Source organism: Tachysurus fulvidraco, chromosome 8 (genome assembly GCF_022655615.1).
Source record: "Tachysurus fulvidraco isolate hzauxx_2018 chromosome 8, HZAU_PFXX_2.0, whole genome shotgun sequence".
NCBI lineage: Eukaryota > Metazoa > Chordata > Actinopteri > Siluriformes > Bagridae > Tachysurus > Tachysurus fulvidraco.
The window spans coordinates 19679497-19703011 of NC_062525.1; the positions used below are offsets into that span (position 1 = coordinate 19679497).

Genomic DNA, 23515 nt, shown 5'->3' on the forward strand with positions numbered 1-23515 from the left:
TGCAACAGCTATATATGGTTGAAATGACAATAAAAGTTTCTTGACTTGACTTGACTTGACAAATGCTCTCTGCCCAGTGCAACTGTTGAATGTTGGTGTGTTGACAAGACAGAGTGGATAAGGTGATTAAACAAACTATTTGTATCATGAGCTGACTGACCATGGAACACCATGTCTTGCACTGGATTATGGAAGCTATAGTGTTATCTTATTTACAAATTTTTCTATAGCATCCCACAGGCTTTCACCAATCTGGTCCTAAGGATTTATAAGTTTGACATAATTTTGACTTATCCTACCATGGTTTAGCATGTGAACCTTCAAACAGACACACCAGTTTGATTGTCTACATTCAGGCTTGGTCTATAAGTTAAGATTATAATACAATAAAGTAAAACAAGTAAAACAACTCAGTAGAAATGTCAGTACAGGTTCAGTAGATGGACTAAGAATACCACTAGTTAGTTTTAAATTGCTGCTAACTTAGTTTATTTCAGGATGAATCTGGTCTTAACGTTTGAATACTGCCAGTGACTCAGACTTACATTTTATATTCACATTTACAGCATTTGGCAGACACCCTAATCCAGAGCGATGTACAGAAGTGCTTAAGTCTCTGTCATTGGATACATTAACTCTGGTTCACTAGGTAACATACTTAAGATACCAGCTCTTCAGACATCATGGGAAAAGTGTAAAAACAACAACAAAAATGTAGTATTAGAGAAGGAGTGCCAATAAACTATATTATTTTTACTATATTTTTACTATATTAATTCTTTTTTCTCCTTATGTTTAACTTCTGTTCTATGTTTATGTTCTGTAAAGCTGATTTGAGACGAAGCCCATTGTAAAAAGTGCTATACAAATAAACTTGATGTGCTGCTTTTATGCTAACTTTTATTGTAATTATAGGTTGTTTGGTACAGTTCTGAAGTAAAGAGACACAATTATAACTAAACGTCAGTTGGGTTCTTGGTCTAACAATTTCCTTATTGGCTGAAATACATGAATGAATGAATAAATGAATGATGAAATGATGGAATTATTGTATTTTTCTTCCAGGTTTTTTTAAAGAAGCAGCAACTTGTTCAGCGCTTAATTTTGTTCGGATCCTTTTCCTTCTTTGGACAGCACTCCATTTGAAAACATTTCAAGGTATGATTTCATGATCAATGAAAAGTCCATTTTAAATTCTCACTGCTGGGTCATGAGACGCATGTAACAGTTTATTAATGGTGGCAACCCCATGCCAGAATAATGCGGAGCAATATGCTGTGTGTGTCAGAGACAGGAGGTACATGCAGATGACACACCACTTTTAGCATATAATCCTTTAACAAGTAGTTTGTCTAATTTTCTTTATAAAACATGTGTAATGTTATATAACAGAGGAAAAAACAAACACATCTAATAATTGCTACCATTACAATTAATTATAAAGTTTTAGATTTTACACTTTTTGGAACTCAGCATTTTGTGATTTTCATTTTTGTCTGAAAATTTTTATTTTTTATTTTTATGCTTTTTGGCAAAATATTTTAGTATACCTATATTTCATTTAAAAATAATATAATATTTTTTAGTGATGTCATGTTAAAATGTTGAAAAATTCACACACTTTTAATTTTTACTGTGACAGAAAGTGAGGGTGCTGGATCATCATAATTTTAATCGGGACTTTGTTACAGTACTATATGTTTGTTGGCTCAGATGAATGTGCACATAAGGGTTCACACATCTGATAAAGTCATTCTGTTTTTTTTTTATTTTACTTACCATGCCCCACCTGTACATCTCATAGAATTTCTTCCACAGTTTGAATACGTGTCCCAAGTCAACCTTTCACTTTCTACTACCTCCAAAAAGTTCAACACCACTATTAATTTCTTTATTTAGGCTTTTTGGAGCTGGCAATTTGGAAAATTGTGGACTATATGTGGGATTTGGGAAACACTTGCCAATTGTGTCCTTGTATATTGCAGATTTTCCCCGCCGATTAATTAACCACTTCCCAATTTCACTACAGTATACTGTGATAACAGCTGTTGCTTATTTTCGTAAGTATCCATGAAACCATCACACTATTATCATCTGCAGTAATATAATTTTAAAATAATATGTTTCTACTCCATGGATCAATTGTCTGGGTATCTGCATACAGAATGTTTCCTCATTGATTATACAGTGTTACGATACATGGTTCCAAAACTCAGGGCCTCAGCTGCAGCAATCGGCACTTAAAGAACACAGTAAACACATATTTGTGTCTCCAGCAAGAGTGGGCCTTTTCTACTGATTATTTTAATAGAAATGTAGAACTGATGTATATGTGTATAGCCTGGGATGATGCTACAGTTTCATGGAAAGAAAATTATAATGTATGAATGATCCCTAAATATGAAATTGTAATATTTAATATAAATACGTTATTTAATTCCTTTAAATATTTTATTTCTGCATTTCTTGAAGCAAAATGTTTGGTCTTTTTGTTTTCAAAGCACTGTATGTATTTGTGTAAAATATTCATTAATAACATTTTTTTGTAATTGTCTAGGTATTTTTGTGGATATCTTTTCTTATATCACAGACACTTTACTAAAAGTGATTCTGTCACTTCCACCAAGTTTTCTTCTGCTTGCTCTCATTATAGGTAGGTGTTTCAACCATTTATTGTTTTATTTTTAACAGTTCTTTATTTTGTGCATGTGTGTGTGTGTGTGTGTGTGTGTGTGTGTGTGTGTGTGTGTGTGTGAGTGTGACATGGAGACATTATATTGTTTATTTCCACTGTAATGTTACTTTTAGGAAAAAAAATATTTATATATTATATATTTTTATGAAACTTTTAAAATTACTCTTAATAAATTTTAGAATTGATGGCACAAGTACAGATACATTACCAAAGAGGCACAATCACTTACTGTGTTTCTGAAATGTATGATCTGAAATCAATGTTTAAACAAATGTTATTTTCATCTAATGGAAAAATAGATGTCTAAATAGACATTAAAGTTCCATAAAGTTATAACTTAACCTGTGTAGAGTCAATACATACCTCAGATTTTTGATCATGGTTCGTGGTTCACCACTGATGGCCCAAGCCGTCTGAGTGTTTTTTGTTTATTTGTTTCTAGGTATTTCCTTTTTAGGTATTTTAGTACATGCTAAACAGTACAATAAATGCCATTCACTCTTCACTGTTTGCCATGTTGAATGTACTAAATCTGAAACCAGCGAAAGTCCCCCAAATTTCCATAATGCAAATAGTGCACAGTGCCCAGAAGTTTAGGGAAAATGTAAAAAAAAATACCAGTTATTCAACCATTCTATGCGTCTGTGCCAAACTCTTTGTAATTTTATGCATTTGCAATCTCCTCTGAATATTGCAGAGTTTGCTTGATTTTGAATTTCATTTCTGCAATTCCAAAATAGTGAAATCCTGTAGTAACTGGTTTATATAGAGAGAAATTAAAACTATTACCAAATATAAAAAATATCAATCTAAAATTCATACTGCTCCTCGCTTGAGCCCAAATCACAAAAGATTCATTGCGCCGGAGCTGAACCTCAGAACGCAGCATCACTGAGACACACCTCTGTGTTACATGTCTGTAGTTTCAGCTGAAACAATATGAACTTTTCACTACCTGTATTTAAATGCACACTTGGTGAGTGTGCAGACTTCAGCATCATAATCTCACATCTAAACGTCTAATATGTTGAAACTGAACATTTCTACATATAGTAAATAATACCTGTTTAGATTCAATTTAATTGAATTGCTGTTCTTTTGTACTGCAATGTAACATCGTAAATTCCTAACTGTAATAGTTAACCTTGTTTAATGATTAAATTATGCATTAATGAAAACATACAGTAATGTTTAAAGTATTAGGCAATTAAAAAAATAGTTTCTAAATTATTTTAAAAAAAGAGATATTATTGATGTTTATTTAATTGCTTTATATACATTATTGAATAAGACTCACCATCCCTGCTGACAATTATATGTTTCTTTTTATATAGACCTTTCAAACCTCTGAAATAACCTATTATTAATTCTTTTGTTTTACTGAAATAGGATGCTGTAGAAGGATTCATACAATTCCAATGGTTTACATAGCTATAGAATCTAGCAATTTCGGAAGAATGATGGTCATTGTATGGCGATATGGACTTCATCAAAGTAAGTATTTTGTTTTTTGCAGGTAATATTATATTTGATTGTACATTTTGTTATATTTTCTTATGCATGTCTTATCCTAAAAGTTATTTAAAAACATAATATATAATATTTAAAAAAATATTGTCATATTCTTTTGTCCATACCTACTGATTTATTTACCACAGAATCAGTTTAATCATGTAAGATATTAGTTTTAGTTGTACAGTATATTAGTTGAATATTAGTTTATCTGATTTTGAGTCTGAAGCATAAATACAAAGAAGCCTATTAACTTCATTAGTATAGGATTTATTTTACTGTAATTAGCATTAGAATTAGTTGTATTACAAGCAAAAGTTTTATATTTCTCTATAACCCCAATAACTCTAATTATTCTCTGTTTTTCAGTAAATGTGGCTGCAGCAATTTTCACTCTCTTCTTTCCAATCTTGTCATTGCTTTGGGTTTATTTTTGTAATATTCCCAAACGTTGGAGTAAGTACATCATTTAATACTTACCTATTTTAGATTATTTATTTTTGCCAGTCAAACATTACATTACATTTGGTGTTATATAAATCCATATCCTTCTTTTTATATTACTGTGTTTTTGTGCCTTTTGTTTAGGTTTTGTGTACTCAAGCGTGTTTGCCCTGCTCGATCCTCTGTTATGTTTTTTGCCTCTTTTTGCCTCTGCACCTGTACCTCTTGTGCTTGTCTTTTGCCGAGATTTTCTATGTTTTTTTTATTACGCTTTCAGTTCGTGTTCCTGGTTTGTGTTTCTTGGTTTTGTGTTCTGTCGTAACTTTCATTTCTAGATAATACAATAAATTTACAACATTACAACATTATACATAAAGACATTAAGTTCTATAAGACAACAAGAATTTAAGAGACTAAGTACAATCGCACAGTTCCACATAAAGTGCATGTGTACAAACTTGTGCAGGCAGTGTAATGACAAGAGACAGTGCAAAACAAAGAGTACAATGCAAAAAGTACACTACAAAACACAATACAGTGCACAGAGAGCAATGCTGACCATTGTATTGTCCTACAGTGTGTAAGTGAGGATGTGTTGGTTGTAAACATAAGACAGTTGACAGCAATTTATAGCATCATTAATAAGGAAGTGTGCAAAAATATTACAATGTGAGTTCATATATGTGCAGTTGAGTGTGTGTGTGTGTGTGTGTGTGTGTGTGTGTGTGTGTGTGTGTGTGTGTGTGTGTGTGTGTTCAGTTTAGTTCTGTTCTGGGTATTGAGGAGTCTGATGGCCTGAACAATTAAACTATTACACAGTCTGGTTGTGAGTGAATACATCAGTACTTTTTCCCAGATGGCAGGAGGGTGGAACGTGTGTGTAAGGGATGTGTGAGGTGATCCACAATGCTGCTGGCTTTGCAGATACAGCATCTGTGAAAGAAAAAAGAGGCTCCGATGACCTTCTCAGCTGTCCTCACTGTCTGCTGCAGAGTCTTGCAATCCACAATGGTACAATTTCCAAACCAGGATGCTCTTGATGGTCCCTCTGTAAAATGTGGTCAGGCTGGATGGAGGGAGATGGGGTTTTCACAGTCTTTGCAAAAACTAGAGACACTGCTAGACTTTCTTGGTGATGGAGCTTGTGTTGAGTGACAAGGTGATGTTCTCCCCCAGGTAAACTCCATGGATTTAGGTGTTTGGAGGATTTGTTGATGTTCATAGGAGAATGTTGCTCTGTGCTCTCCTGAAGTCAAAAACCATCAGTTGAATTTTGTCAAGGTTCAGAGATAGGTTTTTGTCTCTACACCAAGGTTTTAGCTGTTGCGTCTCCTCTCTGTATGCTGACTTGTCGTTTTTGCTGATGAGACCTATCATGGTCGTGATGATGTGGTTCGAGCTTTGCATTGCTACACAGTCATGAGTTAGTGAACAGCAATGGGCTGAGCACACAAGCCCCTGAGGTGCCCAAGTGTTCATTGTGGTGGTGCTGGAGATGCTGTTTCAGATCTGAACTGACTGAGGTGAATCACATGCTGAGAGATGATTGTGTTAAATGCTGAATTTAACCTATGAACAGCATTCGTACGCATGTGTCCTTTTTGTCGTGTTTATGGTATATTTGATTGGATTTGGTTACTTTATTGACAGTTACATGGTTTGCTAGCACAGCAATAACATTAACTAGAATGTACATTTCCTGAAGTAAATGTGAATGGTGCTTGCACGTGACAAGTTCCCCTCATCGTGCTGAGTGTTTTGATATATGACATGTTCATGTTGTGCTAACTTTTTGATTTCGCTTATTTTGGGGGCGGGGCTACACGTGACGTCACGTGAATACCTGGTGGGGTGCCAATACTTTTGGACAAACGTTGCTACTGAAATAAAACTTTGTCCGGAGTAAGGTCCTAAAGGAGCTGTTTGAGCTTACTGTAAATCGCTTGAAAACTTGCCGAGTTATAAACCTACAAAATTTATAATGGAAGTCTATGGGGAAAAAGCCCCTTTGAGCTTCCGTACCGGGAATTATAAAAGTCATAGCACACCTCTCCTCAATGAGCCCGTCAATTTGACACCTCATTCGTGGGTTAATGACAAAAGCTGATAAGTTACGCGCCGAAATTTTATTCGGCACAATAACAAGAATGTTGCTTTGCAAGCACCATTAATAATACAGAAATGCGGATTTGTATGTATGTATGTTTCTGATTGCTGATTGCTAATGAATTACCAGGTTCACACTCACTACAACTGATTCACATTTAGTAATGCCCACAAAATGCCATTAAAGGCAGAGAGCTGAAAGCACATAATGTCCAAAAAAACCCAGCAAAAAATGAATTGCTCAAAGGCAGAATTGGATGTGATACTGAGTCACGCCACCAGGGAAACTTTTCTTTTATTATAAATATAAAGTTACACATATAGAGAAAAAAACATCAGATCAATTAATTTGAGTAACCATGCTATCTTGTTGAGAATAACAGTATAACTCTGGCATTAATATAAAATACACAGGCAGATGAAACATTAAAAAAAATGTTGACAGTGACATGGAGAGAGTGGCAAAGAAGAAATTAAATCTAAAAATGAACCAAAGTTAAGCTTGTGTAGGATGTTAAAAATAGATTTTTTTTGGTTGGGGGACATTCCTCTAAAATATAATGTTTCTGAAGTGATCTTGTAACTAAAGATTTCCCCAACATTCCAAGTATGTTCAGACCACAGGCAAACAGGCTGTAGGATGGTAAAATAAGTAGGTATATAAAGCATTCAGAGAGCATCTGGCAGATTTACTTACACACTGTTTTATTCTAATAATATTTCTGTAATACTGAGGAAGCAGTGGTTTTATCTCAGTGGTGCTCAGATGAGATAAAAAGTTTTGAACTCTATCAGCATGTTTGGTAAATGAAGACTGAATGCATAAAATAGCCCACAGTTTCACTGCAAAACATGGAAGTGGTACATGGATTAATTGCATCTCTTCTGAAGATGAATGACATCTTCAAATAAGCCAGGATTCTTTGGACCAAACCTCTATTTTATCATTTTTGTAAATGAAGGAAATTAATATTTGATTAGAGTTTATTAAGTTTATAAATTTGTAAAGAAAGAAGCAGGTATTGTAGATTCTGTAGTTTTGTAGCAGATTTAATAATTTCACTAATACCAGTGAAAGATGGGGCATTTGTAGATCTACATAAAATGAGCTGTTTGTTGTTGTAGATTATTTATTCTGGGTATCAGTGATGTTCATCCTGGAGGTTCTAAGTACATCAGGGTCAATCTACCTCCATTATGATGTAAAGATTGATATGAAAGGTAAGTACAAGTCCTGTTTTATTACTGTTATTTACTTTAACACTGGATGATCCTCACATGGATTTTATGTACATAAGAAGGAACTTCCTGAATAGGAAGTCGATAAGAAAACTAAGAGCAGAAAGCTAAGAATCATCCAGTATAAAAGCATGACCCTGTGTTTTAGCTTTAAATGTGTTTTACTGCAGTTTAGTAAATTATTTGTACACTGAACATTCAAGTAATGTGTCATGATCACACTGGCATAAATATATATATATATATATATATATATATATATATATATATATATATATATATATATATATTTTTTTTTTTTTTTTTTTTCTTCCGTAGAACATGACGCATTGGTCTGTGTGAATGCATTCCTCCACATCTTGACCCTGATTGTACTGTTTACACATTTAAACAATTTACCAGGTATTCCTTACTTTTTAAATCTTTTTCAAATGCCTTTTATTTTTATATCACATTTTTAAAAACTAATACATTAAAGTCAATTCAACAGAAAGGGTTAAAGCTACATTAAAATGAAAACATAAGTTTTACAGCACAAGAAAATGAGTTCTTTCAGAATTTTATATATTGATTTTCCTTTTAAAACATATAGTCTATGTGTTACAGCTAATTAATTTCACTAAGCAGTGCTCTTTATTAACAAGCACAAAAGAACAGATTCTCTAGATCTTTGATATTTGAAATTTAAGTTCCCCACAGGGCATCTCCTCTCTGTAATACACCAAATATCATTAGCATTTGCTTCCATGTAGAACAGTTTAAGCTGAATGAAGATGGAGTTGAGATATGTCTGGTTTTGTTCATTACACAAAAGGATACTAAACTGATTGGTCTAACTGTTGTACTCCAATATTAAGCAGCATGCTGTAGGTGCTATAGAGAAATATGTCTTTACCAGAATATTGTTTACAAAAATCACAGGAAAAAGAAAGTACAATGCTTTTATTTATCAGGCCCAAGGTAACAGTTGTGTGCCTCACCAACTTCTATAACAAATAACTTACCTCAGGTGACAAAAAGACAGATTTTAATATGTACCTATACATTCCATAATCGTTCAATACAGGAAATTTAGCAGCCTGGATACTAATGAAATACACATAATTAGTTCATCATTAAGAAGTGAACAGGAAAGAGATTTTGTTTCTACGATAACAGACTTGACCAATGGTTTTGCTTTATCATCCACAGCACAACAATCTGAGTCCAGAAACACAGGAACACAGCGATGTGAGTGTAGTTATTTTCTGCCACAGTAGAGTGCCATGTCTCAATCAACGTTTATCTGAGTTAACATCAAGGCCACAAAAGACCTTTATATTAAATTACAAAACTATAAACTGAGTTGAAATGGAAAAATTAATGTTTTCTCTAATTCTCTTGTCTTTGTATTGTAGGTCATTTGGTTGTGTTCATGTTTGGTACAGTGGGGGTTGTGTTTGTGAATGCTGTTGTGTTATCAGTAGAGCTGATCCTAAAAGCACGTGAGTGAGCTGTGTGGTCTGTGTTTTTTTTTTTAAATAATAAAAATAATAAAATTATTATTATTATTATTATTATTATTATTATTATTATTATTATTATTATTATTAATTGTTAATATTATTATTAATTGTTAATTGTTAATTATGAATAAATTACTGACAGATAAATATGATATTAAACACAACAATGTTGCTGAAATCAGTCCAGTTAATATATACTGTACATGTGGAACTTTCTTTTTTTTTTCTACTCATAATTATAAACAGGAAATGGTGAGCGTACAGTGGATCTGCGACTTATTCTCCTACCGATTGAAAGTGTATTTGCTGTGTGCTGCCTTGCTTTACAAATATCTGCTTTCTGTAAGTATAATCTACTGGATGTGTTTAGTACTTGTGTTCACTCTAAACATGATTAGTTTCTGTTCTAAAAGACTGTCATGGTTTTTCTTTCACACAGGGAAGAAGAAAAGAGAAAGGTATGTGTGTATTTTAAGGGATATAAATATACAGAACGATTTATTTTACTTATTAGTTTTGTTTAGATTGAAGACATGATAATTTTTTATTCTCATTATTACAGGTTTAGAGAAGACATAGAGAAGCTGCGACAGCTGTGTGTGTGTAAACAGAGACAGAGGGTCAGTATATGACTGTTTGGAATATTTAACATGGAATAAATAGAAGCTTTAATCAAAAACTGGTAAAAATCAATAACTATTGTGCATTTCCTATGTTCTACATATGGCTCAAATAAGCAGAACATAAAATAAATAATCCTAAAAATAATGTCTTATCTTTAACACAGGATTCACCTCCACAAAGTAATGAACATGAACTGGAGAATCTGGCTTCTGTTCCTCAGCCCTCAGGGTCTTAGCAGGTGCTTACATGCACTACACATAATATACAATATGTATTTATTATATATATATATATATATATAAGTATAAATGTAGATATTATATATATGTATCATTGATGATGAAATAATAATGTGTATTTCATTAGTAACCTGCCTGCTAATTAATCTTTTAATGATGCAGAATGTAGGAAAAGTATATTTATTGTTTTTGAAAAAAACATTGTTTCATTTGCATTTCAAAACGAATGAGTCATGACGTGCTGTGTGTGCACTGAATTTTTAAAATTTTTAAAATATAAAATGTGGCGTATATGTATATAGAGTTTTTTTACTTTCTTTATGAATCAAAGTTTACAGGATAATATTTTGTTTCATGTTGCTTGTTTATGTTATTGTTACCAATTCTTGTACTGTACTGGATTATTATTATTACTGATACTGAATTTAGCCATATGAATGTGGAGCTTCCTGGTTTGTTATAATAATGAAACAAATATTAATTCATTAATATTGTTTCATCACAGTCTTTTTTATCATTTTGACTACAGATGTTGTGTTTTATTGTTCTACACTTATTCTGATTTAAACCATGACTTTTCTAAGGAAGGCCTCTAACACACTGATATTAGATTTATATTAAAATAATGCAGAATGAATTCTCTACATTTTTGTACTAGAAAAAAACAAGCTATTAAGCCACATCTCATTGGCAGAACCGCTTTCTCCAGCATTTTATTTCAAATGAGATGTTTTTCTCTGACCTTTTGGAGATTTTAGGGTTGCCAAAATATCTGACACTGTTTTTAAATATGATTTCAAAACAATGATTAAAAAAAAAAATCAAATAGTCAGTGGTTGTAAACAGATTCATAAAACTAAAACTCTTTGATTGTTGATTTAAGAATAATTTGGCAATTCAAGGTAGAATATTCTTGTCTAATACTGTATCTAGAATGGTACTCTCTGAATGCTGACCCTAAAACATGTAATTATAGATTCAAAGATTAATTTTAAGTTTAATTTTAGTTGAAAATAGAAGTGGAAATGAACATAGAATGCATAATGTATATAAATAAATCTATTTTTCAAGAATGCTGATTGTCAATTCCACCACTGTCACAATCTCAAACTCCGAGTGTACACCTCAGCATCCAATTATGGCCACCATAACCTATGATACACAGAACACAAACACACACACATGCAAACACTCTGACACACTCACCAGTTTACTGATTAAACACACTGGCAGCATGCAAAATGGATTTGGCACATGCCCACACTGCCAAAAGCACAAAAAAATTGGTTAAATGACCATGTTGTTGATGTGCTCTACTGGCCAGCAAACTCACCAGACCTGTATTAGAGGAAAATGAGAAACAAGATACCAAGAAATGCAGATGAGCTGAAGGCCACAGTCAAAGAAACCTGGGCTTCCATACCACCTCGACAGTGCCACAGACTGATCACCTCCATGCCATGCCAAATTGAGGCAGTAATCAAAGCAAAAGGAGCCCCTACCAAGTATTGAGTACATATACAGTAAATGAACATGCTTTCCAGAAGGCCAACAATTCACTAAAAATGTTTTTATTTTGTTATATATATATTTGTTTGTTATCTATATATAGAGAGAGAGAATACTTCATAAGACCATATATATATATATATACACACACACACACAGTATACACATATATTTACATTATTTATATTTACCCAAAAATTCACTATTTAAAAAAATTTGAATACTTCATAAGACCAACAAAATAAAAACTTTTTTTAGTGAATTGTGCTTGTGTTTATGGGGAACGCCCAAAGCTGGGTTTTATCCCTCCCAATTTACCAAGTACTGGACGCCCCTCCCACCAGGTCAGGAGTCTAGAATCCACCTGACAGTAAAGGCCGGAGCTCCATTGACGAGACAGGGTAGGGACTGGTTGTTAGCAGGTGCTAAGGGGCTACAAAGGACTGGCTTCAGTCTGGAGACATTTACATTTACAGCATTTGGCAGACACCCTTATCCAGAGCGATGTACATAAGTGCTTAAATCTCTAACATTGAATACATTAATGCTGGTTCACTAGGTTACATACTTAAGATACCATGAGTTTAAAACATTTGTTCAAAGTTACAAAGAAAAAGTGTCAGTTTTTTTTTTAATGCAAATGCAAAATGTAAAGGAAAGAAGTTCTAGTTGAAGTGTTTCCTGAATAAGTAGGTTTTCAACTGCCACATGAAAATAGACAGTGACTCAGCTGTCCAGACCTCTAGGGGAAGTTCATTCCACCACCTTGGTGCCAGAACAGAAAAGAGTCTTGTAGTATACTTGCCTCTTACCCTGAGAGATGGTGGAACCAGTCGAGCTGTGCTGGTAGATCGGAGGTTGCGGGGTGCAGTGCGAGGAATGATGAGGGCTTTGAGGTAAGAGGGAGCTGGTCCATTTTTGGCTTTGTAGGCCAGCATCAGTGTTTTGAATCGGATGCGTGCAGCTACCGGAAGCCAGCGGAGGGATCGCAGCAGTGGGGTCGTAGGCGAGAACTTTGGCAGGTTGAAAACAAGCCGGGCAGCTGCATTTTGAATCATTTACAGAGGACAGATTGCGTTCATAGGTAGACCTGCCAGCAGTGCATTTCAGTAATCCAGTCTAGAAATGACAAGAGACTGAACAAGTACCTGAGCAGTCTGTGTGGACAAAAATGGACGGATCCTTCTAATGTTGTAGAGAAGAAACCGACATGAGCGAGTCACATTAGCAACATGAGAGGAAAAGGACAGTTGATTGTCCATGGTTACCCCAGGGTTGCGAGCTGTGACTGAAGGGGAGATCAGATCGTTGTGCAGGGATATAGCAAGATCATGACCTGGGGATGAATCACCTGGGATGAACAGCAGTTCAGTTTTGCTAGGATTGAGCTTTAACTGATGAGCAGTCATGATGAAATTTCTGCCAGACATGCTGAGATCCGGTCAGAAGCTGTAGCATCTGAGGGTGGGAAAGAGAAGATAAGTTGTGTATCATCAGCATAGCAGTGGTAAGAGAACCCATGTGATGAAATAACTTCATCAAGAGAGTGAGTATACAGGGAGAAAAGAAGAGGACCAAGTACTGAGCCCTGTGGGACGCCAGTGGAGAGTCTGCGTGGAGCAGATGTCACTCCCCTCCATGTTACCTGATATGAGCGTCCTTCCAGGTAGGAAGCACACCATTCCCAAGCTGATCTGCAAATCCCAAGGCTCTTGAGGGTGGATAAGAGAGTCTTGTGGTTGACCGTATCAAACGCTGCTGAAAGGTCAAGGAGGATAAGGATGGATGACAGTTTGGCTGATCTAGAAGCATGTAGCTTCTCAGAGACATCCAAAAGGGCTGTCTCTGTAGAGTGAGCTGCTTTAAAGCCAGGTCTTGGAGGTTGTTCTGTGAGAGATAGACAGACAGTTGATTATAGACAATGCGTTCAAGAATTTTTGAAAGAAATGAGAGAAGTGATACCGGTCTGTAGTTACTGATGTCTGATGGATCCAGAGCAGGTTTCTTTAGGATGGGAATAACCCTTGCTCTCTTGAAAGTAGTACTTGACCAGATGCTATGGATCTATTGACGATAGTGGAAATGAAGGGCAGAAGGTCTTGCGAGATGGTCTGGAGCATAGTGGTAGGGAGCGGATCCAATGGGCAGGTGGTAGGATTGCAGGACTGGATGAGTTGTAAAATCTCTTCTGCTGCCACAGTTGAGAAATATGACAACAAAGATGTAGGGGAATGCATACTCTGAGATGTAAGTGCAGTCGGGGCTGAAGTGAAGGTCCGGCAGATTTCCTCATTCTTCTCCTGGTAGAAAGAAGCAAAGTCTTCTGCAGTCAGGGAGGATGTAGAAGGTGGAACCGGGGGGTTGAGCAGAGAAGAGATGATGTTGTGGAATTTCCGAGGGTCATGTGAGGAAGCTTCAAGCTTTTCCTTGTAGAAGGAAGTCTTGGCAGAAGTCACATCTGAGGAGAACTTGACAAGAAGTGTTCGGTAAAAATCAAGATCTGCATCAAGTTGTGATTTCTTCCACTTTCTCTCTGATGATCTTAGGTCTCTTTGATTGTTGCGCAGCACATCTGAAAGCCAAGGAGCAGAACAAGAAGGGGTTCAACGAGGGGTTAAGCGTCATGGACCGGGGGAGAAAAAATATTACAGCAGATAATAATATAAAAATAGGAGGTATTGGTAATTAAAATGTTGATCATTTTAATTAAAAAAAATTTAAATCACCAAAATATCTTTTCTTAGTACTGAAGTAGCCTGATGACGCCTGAGATAGGCACAGGCTCCCCGTGACCCGAGGTAGTTCGGATAAGCGGTAGAAAATGAGTGAGTGAGTGAGTACTGAAGTAGCAGAGCTCAGTAAACATAAGAGTGGAAGAATGTAAGCATGTCTATTCTGGAGTCAGGCTTGTTCTTTTCTTAGCCACAATGTTTACTACAGCTGTAAAAAGCTGTTGACTTGGTTGATGTTGCAGGAACAGACAATTAAGACTTCACTTGATTTTCCTTCCACAATTTGAGTGGGTTCTCATCCTTTGGCATAGGCAGATCTACAAAGCATACCAGTACCTCATATTCCTTACTACTTAACTTGCTTTCATCTTTACCGGTGTCCTGTTCATCTGAATCCAAGTGTCCAGCAGAGATGTATTGTTGCTGGTTTTACTCTCTCAAACATTTTTTTAATTGCAGTCCAAGAGCTTGAATTCTGACTTTTAGGTTGTCCTCTGCTGGCTGAAAATTCAGTTTGCGGAATATAGGCTCAATGGCACCTCCAATAACTTTAGTCATTTTAATACCAAATTTCTCAGCTGCATTTCAGAAATACTCGTGACGGAACTGATTTTACGAGGAAATCTATTAATGAATGAAGCATTTCAAACTTTATCATTTACATAACAACAACACTCTCAAAAGTTAGGATTATTCCAATGTAGGCCTAATTAGAAAAGGTGTTGTTTAATATATTCAACTATTAATTACCATAGATAGTATAATGGTGAAGTATGATTTACTTCAGTGGGTAGTGCTGATATCAACTGAACATGTACTTCAAATAATTACAGTATCTGCAGACATTTGCTGATGCTGACCTGAAGTGCCACAGTAATAGAAACCTACGTTGTTTAGTTTTATAAGGCTATACACACATAAATCGCTTTATGATAATTTCAGACATTCAAAGATGCCAACTACGTGGTCTTTAAAGACAAAAATATCCTGATAAATATGCAATTTTCAGACTATATATGATTATAGAAAGGACATTATTCATAATAACACATTCTGGTTTTTATAACAATTTATAATCACACCTCCAGTGTCACCCACATGAAGATGGGTTCTCTTTTGAGTCTGGTTCCTCTCAAGGTTTCTTCCACTCCCATCTAAGGGAGTTTTTCCTTGCCACATTCGCCACAGTCACCTCAGACTTGCTCACTGGGGATACTGTAAATACAAACACATTCAAATATGTCTAAAATTATTCTTGAACTTTAATATAATATTTAGTATAACAATGATGTCTTGTCTTTTTGCATTGTAAATATGGATACTGTATAGGCTGTCACCAGTAGTAGGGGATTTTTGTTGAAGATCAGGTTTACTTTTGTCTCTGTTTATGGTAAGGAAGATTAGGGAAGGCAATTGTCTTTTTGTTCCTTTTTGTTTTGTGTGTGTGTGTGTGTGTATAGGTTAGTTAGATCCTAATCAGTGTGTTTGTTTGTTATTTTGGCCTTGGTTTACCCTGAAGTCTTCCCCAGTTCACTGTGCTGTATCACAATCACAATATAACATGATTTCACTGCTATGGTTTTGGGTGTAATTTCTATCTAACTCTGGGGCATCATATTCATTTTCTGTCCAGCTCCTAAATATAACCCCTTGCCATTCTTCTTCTTCATTCTGCATCCATACCCTAGACTTGGTCATAACAGTGTTCTCTTGCTGTAACCGATTCATATAATTGGTTCAGATGTAAAGAAATAACATTGCCAACAGGCTACTTATTTAAAGTTAATATTAGACTCTAAGAGAACTAAAGTCATTTTCTCAAGGGTCCAACAGAAGCAGCTTGGGAATTGACCTCACTCATTGAGATTTGTATGATTTAAATCTCATTACAAAGTGGTTCCACTATCCAGCTTTCATACTTCAGAACTTTGTGAGTGTATCTTTGCCTTCTCTTTCTTGTATATATTTAAGGAAATGTATTTGATTTATTTAATTATTGTGGCTTTTTCATTATTGTGAAGTTTTTTTCTCCTGTTTTTAAGGGTTCTGATTTTTTAAAGAATTTACCGTATTTTCCGGACTATAAGCCGCAACATTTTTCCCACGCTTTGAACCTTGCGGCTTAAACAATCACGTGGCTAATATATGCATTTTTCAAAAATTACAAAAAAAAAACACAATCTGTGACGTGCTCAGTTTTTGGCGGCATGAAGCTTTCATTAGACCAATGAAATTGCCGAACGGGTTAAAGGTAGGGTCTCTGATGTTTGAGAAATGCCCACAAACTAAAAATCAAAACAAAAATCAAAACAAACTTGTAGAGAGAGAGTGTTCAGTGCGCATGTGTGACATTAGCAGAAAGCGGTTTTAACATTGACATGGAGAATAAAAACAAAGAAATAAAGCGAAGAAAGGCTTACTATAAGGCAAGAAGTAGAACGTGGTTGTAGCTGCCTCTCTATATTACTACGATAGAAAAGAGGTGTAATTTGTGTAGTAACAGCATTTAGCTCAGGAGTTATTGACTCGGGAAACTCTTTTTCCCTGATACATTTCCTTAAAGGAGGAAGATAGTGACCAATGACTTTCTTGGTAGGCTACTGTTTACTGCTAATTTTTTATTTTTTGTTACAAGCCGTGTTTCGTTAAAGCCTATTTATTTTTGTTACAAGCCGTGTTTCGTTAAAGCCTGAGTAAAGTTAATTTGTTTCAATGTACCTGTAGGCACCTGCGGCTTATAGACATGTGCGGCTTATTTTTGTTCAAAATAATATATTTTTTTTTAATTCAGTGGGTGAGGCTTATATTCAGGTGCGCTCAATAGTCCGGAAATTACGGTATGTTCTTTAAAATACATAAAAACAACAAAGAATGGAAGAACTATTGATTTTCCTAAGCACAATATTTTAATCTATTTAATTTTATCTAGATTTATATCTTTATATCTAGATGAAATCTAAACATGCAGATTGCTTAACCTGCTTATTTAGCTTAATGAAATTAAAGTTTGTATGAAGGAAATCAGAGAGTGGATGCTTACTAACTTCCTTCTGCTTAACTGTGACAAGGCAGAAGTTGTAATGTGTCTGTCTGTGTTTTCCCCTTGTTTCTGTCTGCCATCTCTCCCTGGTATTAATTGTTTTGCTCCGCCCACTCATTGCTCACCATGGACACTAATCACATTCCATCTCTTCCCCAGGTGTCTTGTCTTTGTCTCTAATCGTCTCTGCTTTGTTATTGGCTCCTGTCCACTATATTTACTCTGTCTGTTCACTTCCCTGGTGTTGGTCGTTGTTTGTGTGGGTGTTTGTGTTTGTATTTGGTCTGTGTCGTTCTCTGTTCCTGTTCAGTGTCCCGATCTGTTTTGCCTGCCTACTGTTTGTTTGTGTTTTGTTTATAAAAACCTTAAACTGCATTTGGATCCTCACACGCCTTTGTCTCACCGTGTCACACCGTGACAGAACGACCAACCTCATGGATCCAGAAGAAATCCTGTTTTGTCTACGTCAGGAGGACGCCCCAGTTGAGGAATACACGGAGGTATTCTTGGACCTGTGCAACGAGGTCAACTTTGGGGAGAAGGCTCTCAAGGACATTTTTAAGTACGGACTAAAGGACATCCTGCGGTATCTGATGCCGTCTACTCGAGAAATAAAAACATTCTCAGAGTTCGTCAACTTGGCGTTGCTCCTGGACGGGTCCACGCTGAGCGTGAGCAGTGTAGAGACGGAAGCCGGCCGTAAGTATTTTTTTGGGGGGGGGGCAGCAAGCATCGGGGTCCGTGGGCCACAGAGTGGAATCAGCCACGGACGCCCGAATGCTCCACAGTGCCTCCGCCCAGACCAGTCCCGTGCACACCCGTGATTGAGCCAGCTCCCATGGCTACCGTACCGGCGAGCTCGGCTGAGGTCTGTGCTGACCGGCTGGTCTCCAAACTGGCGGATACCCCGATGAGGTCGGCTCGGGCGGCCGGCATCCCTAAGCCGCCAGCTGGACCAGCCGGGTCGCCGGAACCAGCCGGGTCGCCGGATCCGACCGGGCCGATGGAACCTGCAGAACCGACCGGGTTGCCGGAACCGACCGGGTCGACGGAACCTGCCGAACCGACCGGGTCGCCGGAACCGACCGGGTCGACGGAACCTGCCGAACCGACCGGGTCGGCGGAACCTGCCGAACCGACCGGGTCGGCGGAACCTGCCGAACCGACCGGGTCGACGGAACCTGCCGAACCGACCGGGTCGACGGAACCGACCGGGTCGGCGGAACCTGCCGAACCGACCGGGTCGACGGAACCTGCCGAACCGACCGGGTCGGCGGAACCGACCGGGTCGGCGGAACCTGCCGAACCGACCGGGTCGACGGAACCTGCCGAACCGACCGGGTCGACGGAACCTGCCGAACCGACCGGGCCGACGGAACCGACCGGGCCGACGGAACCGACCGGGCCGACGGAACCTGCCGAACCAACCGGGTCGACGGAACCTGCCGAACCAACCGGGTCGACGGAACCGACCGGGTCGACGGAACCGACCGGGCCGACGGAACCTGCCGAACCGACCGGTTCGCCCGAACCGACCGGGTTGAAGGAACCGGCCGAGCTGACGGAACCAGCTGCCTCAGCCGGGTCGACCGAAATGACTGAGTCAGAGAACGCGGTCGACATCATGACACCCAAACTACCTGAACTCTCTGCCTGGCCTGAACCTATGCATGTTTCTGTTTTCCTGTGTTTTGCTTCGCTGGACTTGCCAGGCCCAGAGCACCACCCTGGCTGCCAACTCCGTTCTGGTCTCTGGCTCCGCCTCCAGCACCACCCTGGTCTCCAGTCCTGCTCTGGTCTCTGGCTCCGCCTCAAGCACCACCCTGGTCTCTGGTCCTGCTCTGGTCTGTAATGTGTCTGTCTGTGTTTTCCCCTTGTTTCTGTCTGCCGTCTCTCCCTGGTATTAATTGTTTTGCTCCGCCCACTCACTGCTCACCATGGACACTAATCACATTCCATCTCTTCCCCAGGTGTCTTGTCTTTGTCTCTAATCGTCTCTGCTTTGTTATTGGCTCCTGTCCACTATATTTACTCTGTCTGTTCACTTCCCTGGTGTTGGTCGTTGTTTGTGTGGGTGTTTGTGTTTGTATTTGGTCTGTTCTCTGTTCCTGTTCAGTGTCCCGATCTGTTTTGCCTGCCTACTGTTTGTTTGTGTTTTGTTTATAAAAACCTTAAACTGCATTTGGATCCTCACACGCCTTTGTCTCACCATGTCACACCGTGACAGAAGTGCTTTTACTGGGACCACTGGGCTACCGAAAGTAAGCTTTCTGATTACAGAGTAACTCTGGATGGCCTTTCTATTTCATCATGTGCAGCAGTAAAGGACCATGATGTGGACCAAGTTTAGCCTTCTATATCAGAAATATTGCTAAGATAAGAAATATGATGTCATTACCTTATTTGTTACCTCTAGGTTTGATTATTGTAATGCTTTCCTGTCTGGATGTTCCAGTAGGCGCATAAACCTGTTACCAGTTTAAGCCAGTTAGTCCAGAACGCAGCAGCTAGAGTTCTAACTAGAAACCAGAAGATATGAACACACCACCCCATCTCATTTACATTGCACTTGCTCTCAGTCAAATTTTTCCTTGATTATAAAATACTATTTCTAACAAATAAAGCACTTAATGGTCATGCACCACAGCACTTTTTTTTTTTTTAAATGATCCTGCAAATTTGTTTAGTCTATTTTTTCAGAATAGCTTTTCTAATGGAGCCGATCTGGAGGGTTTATGGGCATAGAGTGTTTGGTGAACTGGGATGTCTAAATTCTGACGTCTTGCCACACTCTGATGTTGCTCAGGTTTGCTGACCGTGGTGTGGTGGGACTCTTTACATCCCAGAAAGCCCTCATGTCTTTCACCTTCTGGCTCTCATTTTTATTTATGCTGTCATAGCTAGTCTTGTTCGGTTATAGGGTATAAAGACGATCACAACCTACAAGACAGCTTCACCTGCCTGTGGTAGTGATGCCTCCCTGAATGACTTCTACGCTTGGTTTGAGGTGCAGAACAACGCAAGGGCAAGGAAGCCCATCCCTCCACCCCAGTCATCAGGTACTCTGTCTATCCACGGCCGAAGGATAGAAGAATTCTATGCAGAGTTAACACAAGGAAGGCTGCTGGACCAGACAACATTCCTGGCAGGGTGCTCAGGGAATGCGCAGAACAGCTGACTGATGTCTTCACTGACATCAACATCTAACTGCCTGGTGTAGAGTCAACAACCTGTCTCTGAATGTTGATAAAACCAAAGAGATTGTTGTTGACTTCAGAAGAGCACAGAACATTCACTCTCCACTGAACATTGAGGGATCATCTGTAGAGATCAAGAGCACCAAATTTCTTGGTGTTCATTTAGCTTGGTGTTAACTTTACCTGGTCACTCAACACCAGCTCCATCACCAACAAAGCCCAGCGGCGTCTCTACTTCTTACAAAACTGAGAAAGGCACATCTCCCTACCCCCATCCTGACTACATTTTACAGAGGGACCATTGAGAGCATTCTGAGCAGCTGCATCACTGTCTGGTTTGGGAACTGCACCATCTTGGAACTCAAGACCCTGCAGTGGATAGTGAGGACAACTGAGAAGATCATTGGAGTCTCTCTTCCCTCTATCATGGACATTTACACCAGAAGCTGCATCTGCAAAGCCAACAGCATTGCGGATGACCCCACACACTCTTCACCCTCCTGCTGTCTGGAAAAAGGTACCGAAGCATTCGGACCCTCACGACCAGACTGTGTAAAAGTTTCTTTCAACAAGCCATCAGACTCCTCAATAACTGAACTGAACTGTACTCTGCCCCCTGTTATAGCCTTTTGTACTTGATGTACTATCAAATAGCCTGCACCTTTTGATTGAAGTAGGTGAGACGGATCATAAAAAAAGATCTCTCCGGTACTCTGGCACAAGGTCATCAAGTGCTTTATAGGTTAGTAATAGTATTTTATAATCAATGCAAAACTTGACTGGGAGCCAATGCAATAAGTATAATATAGGGGTAATGTGTTCATATCTTCTGGTTCTAGTTAGGACTCTAGCTGCTGCGTTCTGGACTAACTGGACCTTGTTTATGCTCTTACTAGTACAACCATTCAGTAAAGCATTACAATGATCCAACCTAGATGTAACAATTACATGAACTAGTGTTTCAGCATCATTTAATGACCATATTTCTTATCTTAGCAATATTTCTGAAATAAAAATTACCCAGTTTGAGATTTAGTTAAACACTAAAATGTTTCATTGTCTCAGGAAACTACACAGTTTCTGTTTATTGGTGGTAAAGGAGATTTTACTCTGGATGATCCTTACATAGTTTTATGTACAGAAGTTTTCATTGATTTACTGAAAGCTGAACAGGAAATCGATCAGGAAACAGTTCATTCAGAAGTAAAAGCTCTGTGGATCTTTAACACTCTCAAGTTTCTTTTATTTCCAAAGCACAGTTTACACAACTGAAAATGCTACTTAGCCACAGTACACTGCCATGTCGCAAACAACATGTATCTGAGATAAAATAATATACCTTTATACTAAATTACAAAACAATAAACTGAGTTATGATTCTAAAAGCATGTGAGTGAGCTTTGTGGTCTGTGATATATTTTTACTACTACTACTACTACTACTACTACTACTACTAATAATAATAATAATAATAATAATAATAATAATAATACAAAATTCATCAATAATACAATGTCCATCGATTACTGATAGATAAAAATCATATTAAAAACAACATTGTTTCTGAAATCAGTATATATATATATATATATATATATATATATATATATATATATATATATATATATATATATATATATATATATATCTCAGAGGTGGGAAGTAAGGGAGTAAAAATACTTCGTTACTGTACTTAAGTAAATGTTTCTGGTATCAGTACTTTACTCCACTATTTATTTTTCGGACAACTTTTTACTTTTACTCATTACATTTTTACACAAATATATGTACTTTTTACTTCTTACATTTTCAAAACGGACTCGTTACTTTTAGTATTATTTCTTCTCATTGAGCGCTGTTTCCAGCCTATCATCCTATCATTGTGCGGCTTTTTCCCCATGTGACTGGTGTACTGTATTATTTACTGGCTATCAGACATAGACTAAGGATAGCGGAGCTAACAATGAGCAGCACGCCTACAAAAGGAATGGCTAATGTTAATTCAGAGGGAGTCACCGATGTTAAAATAACTAACAACGAGGACATTCCTGAACACACATGGCCATATATGAGGGAGATGTTTGAAATAATCCGCGTCAAAACGGATTCCTGGCGAATGCGTTGCGAATTGTGTCAACGAGGGGCAGTTCTAGCCCTTTTTTAGGGTGGCTTCTGCCCCCTGTCTGTAATCTCAGCCACCCTAAAACTATAAGTATAATTTTTACTTTCATAAATAAACAATAAAAATTACGTTAAAATGCAGGACATGTCGTCGATGGGAAAGAAAATTATTTATCAGTTTGAACCAAAAGCGATTTTTTTTTACTTTGCTTTTACACGCGTGTGTTGAAGTCTTTCAAAAGTGCGTCTTCAGCTGTCTGCTTTATTTGAACGGAAAAGCACAGGTACGCGCAGCGTGCACGCGCAGTCAGAGCTGGAGGCGTTTATCTATAACGTTAATCGGCGGAAAGACGCAAAGACGGCAACCAAAAGCAGTGAAATGTCACTATTCTTATTACCAGAGTTGTCATATAATATATAATATAGAACTCTTCTTGTTTTAAATTCTCACTGAGGGCTAAACCCCCTAAAGATGAAATCCTAGAACCGCCCCTGGTGTCAACCCAAATAACACGAAGTGCTTAATTTAATTAACATTAATTTTGGCATTTG

At 37.7% G+C, this 23515-nt stretch overlaps 1 protein-coding gene across 2 annotated transcripts in view; it reads left to right on the forward strand.

Moving 5' to 3' along the window:
• The window catches only part of LOC113638947, an 80753-nt gene extending 69752 nt beyond the window's left edge, over nt 1-11001 (forward strand). The window contains exons 6-18 of one of the 2 annotated variants that reach the window (XM_027140491.2): nt 1066-1158; nt 1986-2060; nt 2558-2653; nt 4085-4189; nt 4577-4663; nt 7883-7978; nt 8315-8398; nt 9188-9226; nt 9394-9480; nt 9748-9843; nt 9941-9959; nt 10064-10121; nt 10289-11001. In XM_027140491.2, the coding sequence (XP_026996292.2) occupies nt 1066-1158; nt 1986-2060; nt 2558-2653; nt 4085-4189; nt 4577-4663; nt 7883-7978; nt 8315-8398; nt 9188-9226; nt 9394-9480; nt 9748-9843; nt 9941-9959; nt 10064-10121; nt 10289-10360 (1007 nt within the window). In that variant the 3' untranslated portion in view covers nt 10361-11001. The remainder of the gene's footprint in view (nt 1-1065; nt 1159-1985; nt 2061-2557; nt 2654-4084; nt 4190-4576; nt 4664-7882; nt 7979-8314; nt 8399-9187; nt 9227-9393; nt 9481-9747; nt 9844-9940; nt 9960-10063; nt 10122-10288) is intronic. The other variant, XM_047816953.1, reaches the window with a different exon arrangement.
• Nucleotides 11002-23515: the final 12514 nt, after the last annotated feature.